This window comes from Sus scrofa, chromosome 14 (assembly GCF_000003025.6).
Source record: "Sus scrofa isolate TJ Tabasco breed Duroc chromosome 14, Sscrofa11.1, whole genome shotgun sequence".
Classification (NCBI taxonomy): domain Eukaryota; kingdom Metazoa; phylum Chordata; class Mammalia; order Artiodactyla; family Suidae; genus Sus; species Sus scrofa.
Genome location: NC_010456.5, coordinates 115,753,633 through 115,772,020, shown reverse-complemented (window position 1 = coordinate 115,772,020; position 18,388 = coordinate 115,753,633). Strand labels below are relative to the sequence as shown.

Below are 18,388 nucleotides of genomic sequence, written 5' to 3'. Positions count from 1 at the left end.
TCTATTTTTTAAAACAAATACATATTTTAGGAGTTCCCACTGTGGCACAAGGGGATCAGTGGCATCTTTGGAAAGCTGGGACACAGGTTAGATTCCTAGCCCAGCACAGTGGGTTAAGGATCCAACATTGCTGCAACTGCAGCATAGGTCACAACTGCAGCTTGGATCTGATCCCTGGCCTGGGAACTCCATATGCCATGGGCTAGCCAAAAAAGGAAAAAAGGAAAAAAAAAAGTATATTTTTAGGCTGAAAACAAGTTTTAATATACAATATTAACATATCTGTCTTTATCCCAATATAGTTGTAAAGTGTCTATTTTAATATTATTTTATAGAGGAAGGAGTCCATGAAGGCTAGAACCACAAAAGTCCACATGTGTCTCTTCCCAGAAGCACAGGCTTCTCCAGAATCACAGCATCTCCTAGGCACAAAGGATAGGCAACAGTCCCAGGCTGAGACTCACACCAAGGCCAGCATCCCTCTGACAGCACCTCCCTTAGCCACAGTCCTGCTTAGCATGCATGCTCTGATCTCTCTAACTAGACTCATGTCCATCACCTCGAAGGAGATGCTGAAGGACCACAGAAGCAACCATGGTGCCAGGAAGAACATGTGATGGGCTGCACAGGAAACCAGCAGAGTGCTAAAGGAACTTGCACACAGAGGCCACCAGTGCCACAAAAGAGGGCCTTCAGGAGGCGGCCCATCCTCTGCTCCTTTCAAAACATGCCCTCGCATGAGATGAACCACAGCAGCTAGTTAAGAATCTCTGATCAAACTTACCTCCAAAGCGAGCTCTCAGTCACGCTCCCCAGGTTGAAGTCATACAGCTTTGTCAGGATAAGTATGACCTGAGAGAGGAAGGAGGAGGGCAGAGGAGAGGAACACAAAAGGGGAGGGGAGAGAAAAGGAAGCTGATTTTAGTTTGTGTAACCATTTACAGCACATCTCAAATCACCCAGAGGAGGGCTTAGCATTTATCTGTTGAGTTGAGGGGTATTATAGGATCAAGCAAGGGGGAAAAATTATTAATTTAATGCTTCCTTGTTAACTGGTAGCATTTATTTTAATCCTGACATTGCTTTGCATTTGAAATAAGACATGTCAACAGGAATTAACTGGGTATTGGCAGTTGTTTCCCACATCTGTCTTCCTTCAAGGTCAGTCATGGGCTGGCTGGCTCTGTTCACCCATATGACCACCTGGTGATCAGAGGATGGGCCTGCCTTGGATTTGGAAATGACTCTGACTTGTAGGATGGCTTGATTCTATCTGTTTACAGAGGGGCTCAAAGAGATTTTACGTCTTCATCACTAGGGCCTCAGTAGCCATACATACTTGAATGACAGAAAAGCCCAGTCCCCAACATCCTCTAATGCCACCTGCCTTCTACCACATCCCATTCATGAAGTAAGCATGACTTTAGACTCCACTGGGCTCCAGGATCACTTTCCTAGCTCCATCTGAAGCTAAGAAACCCAGAGAGAAGCTGTACATGTCCAAGAGCTGGAGCTGCCTATAACAGGGTTAGTAGTTATCTGAAATGATCTTTAGTTGGCCAAGATGGTCCCAGGCCCTTTAGTCTTCACCAGTTGGGGACTTCGATTTCAGACATTTCCCTGATATGAGCAGATGCCCCTCATGTGCCTGGACGGTGCTTAGGCACATCTCCATATTCACAAGGATGGTAAGTGCATGCACCTGAATTGATTTTAATCAAAACACAGGTGCCTGATACACAGTGCCTGCCTGCACACATGATAATCCAGTTACACATAAGTGTGCTTGTCTAAATTTAATGCACAACCCATTTCACTTTTCTCAGCTCATCCCATTCCACAATTTAACTTCCTCCAGTTCATTTGCACAACAGCCATTAAACTCTTTCCGAGATAATGAATTTCTGCCACCAAGATGGGACTTTCCCATTCTAGGTATCCATTTAAGAGTAAAGGAAAATAATCAGCCACTATATTGAACATTTTTATGGCATTTAACCAACGACAAAACACTCACATTGAGATTTATTCTCATCTGGCACCCCATGGGGTCGGTCAACACCATTCCCATTTCTTTTATGTAAACTAAGAAAAAATTAGAGGCAAGGATAAGACCCATTATGGGTCAGAGAAAGTCTGTAGAAAATTTGGTTTGGAACATTCAACTTCTCTGCAGGACCATGACTGGAGGGTTCATAGGTCTGCTCTCAGATTTTATCCTGTGATGGGAATTGTAGGTTGGCAAGAAACAGCCAAGCCAAGAAACACATCAATGATGTGGCTATTTGGCAAACAGTAGAATCCATCAAGCTACCTGTCCTATTAGCATCGCACAACAGCAAGGAGCAGGTATCCTCTGAAGACCATTGTTCTCCATGGTCACTCAGGGGTCCTTGCCTCTCCCATTAATGGCAAGTTTCCTCATTTGTTAAATTCAGGGGCTAATGAAGTCAAGGAGCTTATCCACACCTTCTCCAACCAAATGCCTAGCAATGTGCTGATCATTCCCATTTGTTGAATTAATACAAACACACACACACACACACACACACACACACACACACACACACACACACACCAGACTTCTCTTCTTCATCTTACCTCTTTCATCTACAAAGTCATGCTCATGGTCACTATGAGCAGGCCACCCCAAATTCTGGACAAACCAATTCGGTTATGCTCTTCTAGAAACAGATCAGAACACACATCTAAAGTCTACAGGAACAAGGACTACTTCATTGTCTCCCAGCATCAAGCCTTTGGGGGCATCAAATAATCTCCCAAAAGTGCAAAGCCCACCAAGAGAGAAGAAAGAGATGTCAGGGGTAAAAGTTCTACTTAAGTAACAGAGCATCTAACAATCAACTGGGTCTGGAAAACCCATCTAAGAACCCAGAGCTGTTCTCATTCTATTAGTCTCTATGCAATGCTTGGACCACTCTCCTTCCCTCCCTCCATCTTCTCTGCCCTTAACATGTTTCTTGTGTATCTTGTCTTATGTCAGTGCCTGCTTCATGGAGGATCCAGAAAATCACATCCTGCTATACCTCCATGAGTGTTATTTCTTCCTTCATGGTAAATAGTTTCAATTTTACCTCTTAATCCACACCCTTTCTTGGTTATAAATCTTTCTTGGTTAGGCTCCTTCTGCCTACTGATGACATCCAGATTCCTTACCTGGTATGTAAGGCAGCCCACCGCCTGACCCACATATTCTCCTCCAACTACTTTTCCACTGTTCTCAAGAAACTGCCCTCTGCTTTAGCAATCCAAGTTCCCAAGGAGCTGCAAATAAGCCAACCCCATCTTCACATCTCTGCTTCCTTTCATGCTGTATTGTAGCACTGCCTGTGCCCCGTCTTTTTATTAGTGCCTGAATGTGCCTGCTTTTTTCAAGAAACAGTTCAGTGTGCAACTTTTTCAGGCAGCCTCAGGACTGTCCCAACCATCAAAGTTTCTCTCTGCTAAAGCCCTATCACACTAAAAACCAAATTACATGATTTGCCACTTAGTTAAATGTAATCTTGATAGCCTCTGGATATCATATGATCTGCTTTCTCAATTAGATTCCAACCAGCTTGAGGTGAGGTTCAGGTTTTGTACTTCTGTCTCCCTAGGAGACAGGCTCAGCATGTCAAGGGTTCCTAAAAATCATCATGTTTGAGTCAATGAAAAATAATGGTGTTTTAGCGGTAAAGCACAGTCTTCAGAAGGGGACGGAGAAATCTAGTCTATTTCCCTCATTTTACAGATAAGGAAACTGAGACATGAAGTCCGAATAACACGTGGCTTTGACCAGGTGCCCAGGGGACTGTTTGTCCTACCCCATGAAGAAGACTGGAGACCAACGACCACTGAGGAGCCTGCTACATGCAGATTCCCTGGTCTCATTCCAAGCAAGTTTGACTTGATGGATCCTGGAGAGGGTCCAGAAGTCCTCCCATGGCTGTTAGAGGATCACAGGTGGAGAAAGACTCCATCACACTATCATTCTTCTCCCAACTCTGTGGCAGAAACACCACCCTTCCGCTCCGGTGGAATCCTGATCTAGAAAAAAAAAAGCCTGGAGGTCCCGTCGTGGCTCAGTGGTTAACGAATCTGACTAGGAACCATGAGTTTGCAGGTTCGATCCCTGGCCTTGCTCAGTGGGTTAAGGATCCGGCATTGCCGTGAGCTGTGGTGTAGGTCGCAGACTCGGCTTGGATCCCGCATTGCTGTGGCTCTGGCGTAGGCCGGTGGCTATGGCTCCAATTTGACTCCTAGCCTGGGAACCTCCATATGCTGCAGGAGCAGCCCAAGAAATGGCAAAAAGACAAAAAAGAAAAAACCCTCCCTTTAAACTGAGTTGAACATTACCAAGAGAGCAGGTCACAAGAGATGCATGAGGAGGAAGTCTCGGCAAAAACACCCAGAACCTCCAAAGGAAAGGTCCAAACATAGAGAATTAGAGGCCAGGACCTTCCTTTGCCTTGGAGCCAGCACAGAAGGAGAATAATAAAGTTATGAAGAGATGATAATATAATCTTTAGACTTAAGATATTTTGTGCCTAGCAAAGAAAACGAAGATTGAAAGAAAGCCCACCAACCACTGGCTTCTCTCACCACTCACAGCCTTCCAAAGGCCAATGGAAAGAAGGAGATTACCAGAAAGAAAACTGAAAGTAGATACAATAAACCCACTAACAAGCCCCAGGCTGCTGGGCAAGGTCTGAGATCAGAAAGAGAAGATATGACTCCAGTGTTCATTGCAGCACTATATACAATAGCCGAGACATGGAAACAACCTAAATGTCCATCAACAGAGGAGTGGATAAAGAAGATGTGGTACATATACACAATGGAATATTACTCAGCCATTAAAAGGGAAGAAATAATGGCATTTGCAGCAGCATGGATGGACCTAGAAATTATCATGCTAAGTGAAGTCAGTCAGACAGTGAGGCACCAACATCAAATCCTATCACTTACATGTGGAATCTAAAAAAAGGACACAATGAGCTTCTATGCAGAACAGACACTGACTAACAGACTTTGAAAAACTTATGGTTTCCAAATGAGACAGGCTGGGGATGCGCTGGGGGTTTGAGATGGAAATGCTATAAAATTTGGTCATGATGATCACTGTACAACTATAAATGTGATAAAATTCATTGAGTAATTAAAAAAGAAAGAGAAGATATGAGTGTATCCAAGGAGTCACCAGTGGATAGATAAGGCAGGCAGGGCAAGTGGAGGGGGTAGCCTGAGATCCATAGCAAGGCATGACTTGACTCCTCTCCAGGAGGGCCCCAGATGACAGCTGGCAGTCAAGTTCCAAAGAAAAGGAGGGACCAAACATTAATTTAACCCCTACTATGTGCTAAATACCACAGTCAGTACATCTTAACCTTCACAACAAACTTTTGAGACTGAGCAGGTGGAATATAGCATCTGCACTTTACAGAGGAGGAAAGTGAGTCATAAAAGCTAAGTAATTTGCTCCCCAAGGCACAAAAGTAGCAAGAGACAGAGCCAGCCTTCCTACATGGGGCTATGAGATCCAACCATGCTGGTTCCACTCAAGGCAATGCTCCTCCACTCCACAAATATCTGTGTGAGATTTTTGTGTGCAAAGCAATGAGCAGGCACATTGGGAAGAGAAAAGCACAGCCTTGCCAACAAGGAGCTTATCACTCAGTCACGAATTCCACAAACATGTACTGAACTCCTCTTATGTGCATTAGAAAGTCACCTGCTAAACTCTTGGGAATAAAAAAAATGATCCAGAGCTCAAGGTCCAGGTGTGAAGGTAACTTTTGTTTTCTTTGTTCTTGGAGAAAGAAATAGGAAACAGATGTGTAATTAGGAAATAGACAAATTTTTGGGAGACCCAAGTTTGTCAAATCAATTCCTCTTTGACCAACCAGTTAAAACACTGGGATGGGGGTGGGGGTGTGCTTTTAGATAGCAGTAGAAATGAAAATAAACTGTAATAACATATATATGTATTCCAATAATAATAATAATAATAATAATTAGAATAGATATTATATATATTTATATATATATATATATATACACACCTACATATGTACATATAAAAGCTCCCATGTCCTATACATAGACACATATAAACTTAAATTGGCATCAGACACCCTCTCTGGAATAACGTTTGTTCATATATCTCTTACAGCATTTATCACAATGGATTAAGGTGACTTCTCCATGTCTGTCTTGTCGCTTAGATTGTGAACTTCCCAATGCCTAACACAATGCCTGACACATGGCAGATGCCATACAAGGTCCACTGAATGAATTATAAATGAATGACAATAAAAGAAGGTATGAGATGATGAATGTATCTGAGAGGCACAGATGATGTGCTATAAGAGCTGAAAGGAGGAAGCAATTAAGTCCAGAAAATGTGGTCAGCAAAGCCTTCCTGATGGAAAGATTACATGAGCTGAAACTTGAAGTATGAAGAATTTGAATATGGAGAAATGAAACCCACTCCCTTGTCAGCCCGGCCTTTCTCCCAACCCCCTCTTTATTTCCTTCCTTCCTCCATTCTTCAACTGGACAGGAATAGATAGAGAAAAAGCAGGGGGTACCATTCCAGTTACAAGAAAGAGCATGGAGATAGAGCAGAACAAGACATCAGGGGCAAGAGCAGTTGTGGGCTGAGTGCAATGTCATGTGTATACCAGCCACTTGGAGACAGTCAGACTGTGCCAAGGTGGGAAAAAAGGAACATAGGATGATGGAATCATGCAGGAAGGACAGTGGAACCCAATATGTAGTCAGTTATGGATTGATAAAAAGCTTTATAAGAGTGAAGAGGGTGATAACAATTGTAGACCATAACAGGAGACTTACAATATATATAATATTAATACATGTTATACATAGAATATCAATATATAATATACATATTAGGTGACTGTATTATAAGAAGAGGCTTACGTGTGTGTGTGTGTGTGTGTGTGTGTGTGTGAACTGTATTATAACAAAGGACTCATATAATTAGGTGACAATAAGGGACATGACCTGCCTCTTACAAAATCAGTTGATGCTTCCTTATTGACCATCCACGTCCAATCTTCTTGTCTCTAAGCACCTAATATCTTCTGCTGCCCCCAGACACCTAGGCCAGCCCTTAGCTAACTGCCTGATCTTTAGACTGCCTGTTACAACATCAGTAACTAGTGTCTTTATTAGTCCCACTCCCCACCTTTCATTCTTCTACTCCTACCTTATGCAAAACACAGCATAAGATCCCTGGTGTCAAAGTGATCAAAAGAAAAAGGGCTCCTGTCTTTATGAAATGTATAGTCTTCCTTAAGCCACTGCCTCCCAGGAGTATCTGTACTTGAAGTAAGGGGTCCACATCTCTGGCAGGGTTGGGGCGAGTGACATCTGGGGACAAGAGAGCTTTCTACACTCTTCCCACCCACTTCCTTCGTGAGAGGTAGTCCCCACACTCAGAACTGCAGACAAACAAGTTTCAGTCCCAGCTCTACCTCCCCATCCTTTCAGATTTCTCCATGTCTACATTCACTTACCCCATTGGGTCCAGCCGTCTGCATCTTGGATGGGGCTTGCCTGGCAGCATGGAAAGAACAGAGCACTTGCAACTAGAGGGCTACTCTCAAAACCACATCTCACCATATGCTACTGGGCAAGCCTGAGCAACTTATTTATGTTTTCAGAATCTGTTCCAGTTTCCTAAAATGGGGATAATGACTCTCCTTCCCCTGCCAACCTCATGGGGTTTTTGATTAGAATCAAATAAGGACAGCTGACCTGCTTTAGAAGCTGCCTATGCAAATGTGTGTTATTAGGATGATAATTATTCTTCAGGAGACAAGGGTTCCAAGGCATCCTTTTTTGATGAGGTGGGGAGGGAGAAGGGATTGAGATCCTAGAGTTGCTAAGCTCCTTCTAAAAAATACCCACTTGTTCTAGGCCCCAGTTGCAACACAGGAGGCTGCAAATCAGACCCAGTGTGTTCACTGGGCTCCCCCATCAGCTTCAGCTCCATAAGGAAGGCAAGGAGCCCCAGGGGATCCCTGTCCTCTGAAAGGATAATGCATAATCTGCAAATTCATAAATCACTGAGACGCTCTCACCCGTGAGCACATTCAGTGAAGTGAGGACCTTTACTGCCTGTAAAATTTTATTCAGAAGGAAAATTACTTTAGTTCATTAAACCTTTCTGAAACCTTGGTGCCTTTAAATCCATAGGGTTCTAGGCGTGTCCCCCTCCAGCTCCCCTTCACCTCTTATCACCTCATTTCTGCCCCTACCTTACAGTTCTTCGTATCCAGCCATCTGAAACATGGACAGTGGCCTTCTTTACCAAAAGTGATTGACAGTGGTAACATAACAAGGATGCTAAAACATACTCCTTGGGGACTGTACACAGAGTGTATTTTTCAGTCTTGGCAGAGTTTGAATCCTGGGATCCTCCTCCCACCTCATGGGGCACCCCCCAGGGAAGAGAAATTGAGTATTTGTAGCCCTCAGCCCAACAGATTCCCAACATTACAATGGCTAGGCACCAACCAGGTATCCAAAACTGCGCTAAGAATGTGCCAAGTTCAGAACAATAGAAACAGTGCTCCCCGCCCACCATGAGTTTACCATCTATTGAGAGGACAAGGAATAGTATAAGAGATACCAACTTTGTCATCTTGTTCCTCTGCATTGACTTTCACAAAACTGGTACCCCTTCCTTGTTTTTTTAAAGGGAAGATCAACTCTGTGGTTCAAGACAGAACCTGAGCATGACCCCTGACTCCACCCTCATCCCACACATTGCAAGACAAATAGTCAGTCTTCTGAGATGTGTGTGGTCAACTATATCCTCCAATTTCTGATTCTCACAATTTTTTTCATTCATTCCCTGACCCACTATGTATGGAATGTTTCCTGTTGGTCAAGTGCTGTGGATTTGGCAGTGAAGAAAACAAACCAACTTCTTTGCCCTCATTAAATTTACATCCTGGCAAGAGAGATAAACAAACAAGTACACAAGTGACATAGCAAACAGATGATGGTTAGAGTTGTTTGTGTGTGTTGGGGGGTGTAAATAGAAGGCGAATAGCAAGTGATAATATTTAGGGTTGGTCCAAGGCTATGAAGTCTGCAGCATTATAAAAAAGAGCCCAGAAAAGTTCTCTATGAAAAACTGACACTGGAGCAAAACCCTAAATGAGGCAAGGCAAGTCTCTGGGTAATAAACAAAATAGGCAGAGGAAGCAGTGAATGCAAAGATCCTGAGGCAGGAAGGTGCCTGACATATTCAAGAAACATCAAGGAGGCCAAGGAGGATGGAGCTGAGGGTTGGGAGAGTAATAGGAGATATGTCAGGGAGACACTGGGCGACTTGCATCTTGCTGGGACTTGGAAACCACTGTAGGGATTCCAGCTCTTACTGATTGAAATAAGAAGCCACTGGAGGATTTTGAGAGGACTTAAGTTTTCACAGTTACTTTGTTGAGAAATGCAACAAGAGGACAAAGGTGAATTAGGATATCCTAATTGCAATCAGACAGGTGAAACATGCTGCGGGTAAGACAAGACCAACAGCAGTGGTCAGGAAAGGAAACACGATCTGAATACGTTTTGAATGCAGAGCAAAGATTTGCCAAGTCAGATAGGGTGTGAATGAAAGAGAATAGTCAAAAATGACCCTCAGGATTTTGAACTAAGCAACTGGAAGCATTGAGTTGCCATTTTATGAGAGGAAGACTTTTGGAGAAGGAGGCTGGGAGGAAAGATGAGAACTTTTGCTTTGGACATCAAGTTTGTGATGCCTAAGAGGTTGTGGAGTTCTTCAAATGGAGAAGTCAAAGAGCTGGATAAATGAGTCTGGAGTTCAGAGAAGAGAGTCTCGGCTAGAAATATCAATTTTGGAGTTGTCAGGGATTAGATGGTATTTACAGATATGAGACCCGATTAGACCGCTAAGAGATGGAGTGTGGCTAGAGTAGAAAGATGAAGATTGAAAGCCGAGGTCTTTCAGCACTTAGAGATCAGGAAATGAGGAAGGGAAACCAGAATGTGCTTAAACCTCTCAAAATTGGCAGAGTGACTATTTGTGTCCTGTGTGAATATTCACCAAATGGTATTTACTACAGAGGAGCCTCTCCATAAGTAGATGAATGAGATGGCCTTCTGGGTTGCCCTGTGGGCTCCTGTGTAAAGTGGCTACAATGGCAGAAATGGAGGCTTTGCCTAGGCTTGCCATGGACTTTTCCTAGCCAAGCTGACACAGACTTCATCACTGCTCAGTTCCCACCTGGCCAACATCAGAAACCAATGCTGAGCCTCAACGCAGCCCTTGGTGGCAAGTTGATTGCATCCTATCCCTCCCACCAAGGAAGCAATTTCTTCTTCTTGGACTTGCTTTCCCTGCCTGCAGTGAATAGGCTAGAATCGAGTTCCTTCCATCTCAGAGCATCTAATTCACCGTCACGGTATCCCACACAATTGCTTCTGACAAAGGAACTCATTTCACAGCAAATGAAGTATAGTAATGGGCATGTCCATGGAATTCACTGGTCTTGCCACAAACTTCCTCAGCCACAAGCAGCTGATCTGATACAATGATCGAATAGATTCAATGACAAATCAAAGATTCAACGACAGAACTGGAAGCCAACACTACGTGAGGTTGTGGTCTGCCTTCTAGGAGGTGGATGCTAATACGTGGCCAAAACACAAAAACCTGAGAATGAAGGGGCAAAAGTGGGAGTGCTCCTCTCATTTATTCCACCCAATAATCCATCACAGGTATTTTCTTCACATCTCTACAACTTTTGGCTCCATTGACAAATCTCAGTTCCTAAGGAGACGAAACACCTGTTCCATTGAAAAAGAAGCTGAAACGAATACCTATCCATTCTGAGCTTCACATGCTATCACTGAACCAACAGGAAAAGAGGAGGTTTCTTACGAACAGGGGATGGAGATAGACACTCACAGTAGCTAGAGGGATGAACTGTGTTGTCTGCTTACTCTCAGCCTACTTTCCTGCCTATGTATTGTAGGTGATCTTGACCCTGAGGATTGTATTTCTAAGACTCTCCTGTCATCTGGCATCTGATTCTGCCAGTGAGGGCATGGACTACTAGTGAGGATGTGGACAAGGGAAAAGTTACTCCTTTCACAATTGCATCTTTGAGTGACAAGACAACAGCAGCAGCAGAGCCTATGGTAGCAACAGCAGTGGTTCTGGGTCTCAGTGACATACACGAAGGGCAGTCTCCGGGGTTCCTTCTCAAGCAGCTAAGCACACATTGCAGGAATCTGGGTGGCAGAGACTCCTGGTCTCTTATACTGTTCTTCCTCCCCCTGTGCCAGTGTGCAGGGTTTTGGCAGTTGCCAAATTTGAGCAACTTTGCCTTTCTGCTCATTGCTCCTCCAGCCTTTCTGGCACTCTTATAATCAATCCCAGCTTTCACTGTCTTCTCTTAGAAATATCTAGAGTCAGGGACACTCACTGACACAGAAAGGTCTGTGAGACTGGAGGAAACTCATGAGAGCACATGTTTAGGTGCACATGAGAGCACAAGTGAAGAATGTGTTTCAAGAAGGAAGACGTGATCAGCTGCAAGAAATACTGCTGACAATTCTGTACAGGAAAGATTAAGAATGGACCACTGTATTTAGCTCCTAAAAATAACTAGTTTACTTAATTTCCAGTCTTCACCCCTCTTCCATCCTTACACCAGAATGACCTTTCTACAGCGGAGGCCAAATCCAATTACTTACTGCTGAATAATCTCTGGTGGCTTCAGGCCACCTTCCAGGTCAAATTCCTCAGCATGACATAAAAGGGCTTTCTCAACCTGGCCCCAACTGATATTTTAACAAACTCTTCTAGAGCCACTTTCCCAAAGCAACATGTAAATTCTAGCCACACCAGAATACTCACACTTCCACCCAAGCTCTTTTCTCTATTCTGAAAGCCCTTCTCGCACTCTCCACCCGAGAATTTTATTCTTCAAGGTCTAGCTCAAATGTCCTCAATACTAAATGTCTTACCTGTCCTCTAAGACAGAACTGATCCCCCTGTAATCCATGTGCCCTTAGCTTTATGCACATACTTCCAATTATGCTGTCTACTTGATTATAATTTTCTATGTGCATGTGTATCTCTACTACTAGGGTATGTGCTCCTTCAGGACAGACCTCATATTTCTCATTACTCTACTACAAGAGTATTATCTGTATTATCTGCTGTTTATTAACATGCTGCCTATTAGCCAGAATAGTTCATACATTCGATGAACTAAAAATGTTGCCATAGCCATTCAAAGGAGAAGACACGTCTAGGCTGGGGGATCAAGATATCTTAAAAAAGGATGAGAGGAATAAATAAGGTCATAAGAGAGAAGGGCAAAATGGAAATTCCCAGCCCTCTTCTTTCTGGAGTATATGATACGGTTTTTCATGGGTAATTTTTTCTTAGCTAAGTTAGTCTGCTAAGTCTCTCCAGAAGGAAGAACTCAAAATGGCTATGAAAGAATCTCAAGAAGGTCCTCAAGAGCGTGAGATAAATGGAACACAAGGTTGGGGAGGGAAGGGTGAAAGCAACCTCCTTATATGACTGCATTAAGTTTAAAGAGTTGCTATTCTCTAGGGGTTTCTATACAGAACAAAGACATATACCTACACCTCATGGGATGAAGATTAAAGAAAACAATCTACAGACATAAACATAACTGATCACATGGAATAATTTAGACAAGAGAAAAACAAACACGGGAAGGGCAGAGGAGGGGATGCCAACATACACTGAGCACCCACAAAGTGCCTGGCACTGTGCTTGGTGCTCTCTGTGCCTCACATAGGTAATGGGCATAACCTCAGTGAAAGGCAGATATCATTATCCACCTTATCCAGGTGAGGAAACTGTCCAGTCCATGCAGCTAAGGGGAGGTAAAAGGCAGCACCCAAACACAGGCTTGTCTATTCCTAAGGATCCAAGGAAGGTATAAGAGATACAGAACTTAATAAGCATTAGTCATTCTTATCTAAATGGGGCCATTGGTAAGAAAGGATCTTGCAGAATGTGGTAGCTGAACAAGACAAGTGGCAGATCAAGGAAATGGAAATGCAGTGTTGTTAAAACAAGAAGCTTGTGAAAGATGGCTATTGAATAGCAGGCGTCTGCTCTGGTTTTGTGTAACAAACCATTAAAAATGAATTAAAAATCCTTTCACCCTCATTCCCTAAGGGACTCTAAAAATGAAAGAGACAGTCATCTCTTGGAAACAATTGAAGTAGCATGCAGCCCCGTAACAGGGGTGGGGCCAAATGACTCCAGAATCCCTTGGCAATGTCTGTACTCCATGCTGATCACTCACCTGAACTAGGGTTAATTAGCTCTAAGTGTACCATTAACTAGGAGTATGAGCTCATACCTTGCTATATGTCCATCATTCCTTCCATCCAAACACCACTGGCACCACCCTGAGGAGAAGGTCAAGAGCAAAAATAGATGTGAGCAGATGAAAGATGAGATAATGGCTCCAAAGCTACCAGAGTGAAGCGTCCAGAGATAATAACCAACACAGAGGAAAATATGTTACCTTGGTAATATTGCAAAAGCTCTAACTTGGACAGTCTTGGTGTGGATCCAGACTCTCTATGTGAACTGAGGCAAGTGGCTTGCCTTATGAAGCCTCAATGTCCTTATGAGGAAAATGAAGCCAATATCATTCCCTTCACTGGATAGTTGTGAAGATTAGAACACTATGCCAGGCACATAGAAAGGCTTCAGTACATATTACTTCCCTTCCATCTTGGTTCGTCTCTAAGCAAACCAGATCATTTGCCACCTAAGTAGGAAAATGCCATGGCCCAAGAATGAGCATGTCACTTCTTTGGTGATGACAACCTGAAGCTCACAAAATAAAGAGCAACCTCACTGGACCTCTCCCTGATGGAGAGATGAAAGCTGGGAGCACTCCCTGAGTGCCTGTGCTTGCTTTGTGTGGACATGCATTGACAGCCTCAGCAATGGGAAGATCATAGACTCATCGAGTCCATTTTTCCTGGTGTGTGATCCTACCACTTGTCACGTTGCATCCCAGGGTCTGTCTCTGCTGGTCCTGCCTGCAGGCACTTACACCCCTCCTCCTTCCACCACTCCTGTCAAGGGGCATCATTCCCTCTCAGGTCTCAGGAGCTGAAAGAGCTTTCAGCCAAACCACTGTAGCTGCTGAACCCGATGGATTTACCAGAGATAAGTAAGTGTCCATATTAGAAGCAGCTACCAGCCCAAGAGAGTAGGGACTTGACTAGATTGTGAGCTGCCTCAGGGCAGCACAATGGCCTGTCCTACTCATCATTGTATCTTCAGCACCCTGGACAGTGCCCAGCACATCTGGGATCCCCTGTAAGCAAGGGTGGAGTGACTGACCTACCATCTAGCCTGGGATCTGACATTTATCACAACCTGTCTCCTATTCAACCCTAAAAATTACTACACGGTCTCTCTTACGGGCAATGCACCATGCTAAATACTGTGGAGGATGGAGGGATGAAAGACACAGAAGAAATATACCTTTACACAACTACATTTACTGAAAGTTGGAATCACTCTGACTTACACCACGTTGGTTGGAGTCATTTCACCTATTGTCTCATGGGAGCCTTACAGTAACCCTGCAAAGTTGACATAGGATAGACGTGAGTAATTTCCTAAAGAGGATGAAGTAGAGGAATACCCTCCATGAAAATTTTTACAAAAGATACTATTTGAACTAGCTCATTTGGTAGGTAAAGAAAGAAATGAGCTTTTCAGGATAAGTTTCCAGCCTGAAAGAGAAGACACAATTAAGTTGGAATTGCCTGTCATATTCTGGGCCCAGGGCCTGGGGTGGGCGGTCTACTGAGGCTCCAGCTTTTGCAGCATGGAGAAAGACGAGACCCAGACTGGGGTCAGATAATGATGATTTTAACTATAAGGCAGGTGAGTTTCCCACTGCTGATGTAGCAGATTACTACAAATGTGTGGCTTAAAACAATACAAAAGTATTATCTTATAGCTTTGGAGACCAAAATTCCAAAATGGGTTTCAATGGTGAAAACCAAGGTGTCAGCAGGTCTGCATTCTGCATTCCTATACTCCTTCTGGAGGTTCTAGAAGGAATCTATTTTTTTTTTTCTTTTCCAGCTTCTAGAAACTGTACTCTTTCCTCGGTTTCTGGTACCCTTCCATCTTCAAAGCAAGCAGTGATTGGTTGAGTCTTTCTCACATTGCATCATTCTGACTCTGACTCCTCTATCTCTTCTCCATTTAAGGATCATTCTTACCACATTGGTTCAGTGATTACCAGGATAATCACTTTATCTTAAACTCAAATGATTACAACCTTATATCCATTTTCCATCTTAACTCCCCTTTGCCCTGTCACCTAACATACTCACAGGTTCCAAGGATTAGGATAAGGACATCTTTTGGGAGGCCACTATTCTGCTTAGCAATCAGGTTAAAGAGTTCCAACTCTTCTCAGAAAATAGCGCAGATATGACTGCTGGGCTCAGGCAGGTGAATGATCTGTTGGCACCAGCATTTTGGAAACAAGACTGTCAGGAATATGAAGGCTGAATTGGTGAAAATGAAGAACAGGGAGCCTGGTGAGAAGAATATTACAATAGTCCAAACATAAGAGATAAAGAGATCTAAATTGAGACAATGGCAGTGGAAAAGGAAAGAAGGGAAAGAAGGCAAACAGCCCTAGGAAAATTGTTGCTAAAAATTGCCAATGAAGCATGATAGAAAAGTGTGGAGTCTAAGATGCCGCCAAGGTTTCCAAGGAAGTTAGGGTGCTTCACTGTCATTTAAAGGCCTGGGCTTGAAATCCATCCTCAACATTGCATCTTATATGTTCTTTCAGCCTAACCCTCATTCCATGCCCCAGCTTGGTTGAACAAGTTCTCAACTTATTTCCTTGCATCTATGTATCCTCCCTTGGTTGGATACATGCTCATGGCCAAGATGCTACCTCTGCCCCCATCTTGTTCTTGCCCATTTGCCTCGGGTACCAAAGGGCACATTTGTTACTGCCTGCCCAGCTGCCAGAACTTCTGAAAATCTTCTTTCCTTGATTAAAAATTCCTGGCCTCACCCACATTTCTCATTACCTCTTGAGCTCCTTGAGAAAACTGCTTGCCGGGACCTCACCTGTGGGTCACCCGTGGCAGACAACATCCCAAGACCTAAGAGATGAAGGTCCCTCACATTCATGAAGTGGGATGTGGAGAAGGGGTATAGATTTTAATCTGTTCAAGCTCTTGGACAAGTACCAGAGCAGTGAATCGTATGTTGTGGTAAAAGGACCATGCATTCAAGCAAGACAGTGCGTATAAATCCCAGAATTAGAGGGAGAAAATATTTAGGGTGTAATCAGGGCCATGCCAGACCCAGAGAAGAATTGCTCCTCTTTGGTCTTTTGCAGTGGCCAGCATTCTTCTGGCAGCCAAACCAATATTGCCCCTAGAAAGTTATCTGGATTGCCTAAAACAACATAAGCCTGGACTTTGTCTCCATATAACTCCTTGGAAAGGAGCAGAACCTCCAGTGGCTGATGGTGGATGATTTAAGAGCCCTCTCTCGTGTAGCCTAGGACATGATAACAAAGAACACATAATTTATTTGTATTGATTCACCAGCACGCATTTGATCATATCTCCCTGTCCTTCCTTTGGCTAAGAATCCATGGCCACCGTCCTGGGAAATTTATCTTTTGCAAAATATCTCTGTAAAAATAAGTTCCTCACATATCTTAGCTATAGCATGAGAGTCAGGTCAGGGAAATTTGCCAAGGAAAAGGGGAAAGGGAGCCAGCAGCCCTCCTCATGTGTTGACCCTGGTCTAAACAATTTCCGTCCCAAAGACAAGGTGTGCTTGGGGACTAATGCCTCAGTTCTTGGACAGGGACTGTCAGATAGAGAAACAGAAATTGAGAACAGATCAGATTCTTGCTCTAGAGAAATAAGAAGCACAGAGGAGCTGGTTGGATTCTGAGACAAGAGAAGGAATTAAAAATAAGGATCAGGAACAAGTGGGGACCCCATTAAGACTGAGATGACATAAAAGCACCAAGGTTTCACCACTGCTTTCATTTAACCTTCAATGAAGGTTATTCATCCAAATAATCTTCTATTGAACGTCTACTATGAACTTCATTCTGCTGGAATAGGTACACACAGTTTTTTTTCTCTCCAGAGACTCTCGATCTAATGGAAGGGAAAAAGCAAGTAAGCATGTATTTTCTTTAATTATTTCTAGTGTACTTGCTTCACTAACTAAAAAAATTTGTGACTCGTAATTCCACAGTGTAGTGGCTCCTCTCATGGCAGAAAATCATGGGGAAAAATACATAGAAATGGCTTTGTATTTTAACACGCTGATCAACAAGGGTGGGCACAAGGATTTTAAACTTGATGTTGAATGTGTTGAATGGACACCTAGAAGGAAGCCATTTACTTTAAACGGTTATATCCCTATGTGATCACAGAGATGCAGCAAACAGGATCTCTTTGATAGCCTATTAAGTTGCCTTCAGCATTAAAGAGACAGACTAGATGGCTCAAAAAAGAACATAAATACTCCCCTCTTTCACCAACAATGTGCACATGTCCTCCTCTCCCTGCCAGCACCCACCTACCCACCAAGCATCATCTCAAGCCTCACCTGATGAGAGAGCCATCCTTCCTTAGCCCAGCCCACACTTATCTCTCCATCTGTGGCCAACTTATTTCCCAGTATCTCCCATTCCAACACCTATCTTACAGTTTGTCCTTGGCACACCTCCTATTGAGTGAGAGAGTTCATGTCCCTCCCTTGGAAGAAGACATATCTTTGCTATGACCTTGACCAACAGAGTATAGGGTAGGTGATGCTAAGTGACTGCCAAGGCTAGTCTGTGCACTCTTAAGATGGCTGCTTTCAAGGCCCTAAAGCCATATTAGAGGATGCCCAAACCAGGCCACAGCAGGGAAGTCCACATGCAGGGGCCACAGTGTTTCAGCCCACAGCCTGGCTGCAGCCCCAGTGGAGAGCAAGCATCAGTCACCAGCTAGGAGGGAAGATACTTTCAGAGGCCTGCGGCCACAACTACTGAGTCAGCCTCAGCTCTGAATCCTCTGAATCCTTCCAGCTGAGGTTTCAGATCTGGTACACATAGTGCCCTGTCATAGTCCTCAACCCACAGAATCACAAACATAGAAAAAATTTTCCTTTTGCAGTACTGAATTTTGGGGTGGTTTTTTATGCAGAAAAAGGACCCAGAACACCATTCATAAAGCACATGTACTATTTAAGGCTTATCATCATTATGCACGTGGAATTATTTTTCTAATGACTTCATTTACGTGGAACTAATTTCCA

At 43.5% G+C, this 18,388-nt stretch overlaps 1 protein-coding gene across 2 annotated transcripts in view; it reads right to left on the bottom strand.

The window, feature by feature from the left end:
* Positions 1-18,388, bottom strand: part of SORCS3 (sortilin related VPS10 domain containing receptor 3) — a 615,258-nt gene that overhangs the window by 430,413 nt on the left and 166,457 nt on the right. For both annotated transcript variants that reach the window (XM_021072812.1, XM_021072813.1), the window contains exon 2: positions 785-852. In XM_021072812.1, the coding sequence (XP_020928471.1) occupies positions 785-852 (68 nt within the window). The remainder of the gene's footprint in view (positions 1-784; positions 853-18,388) is intronic.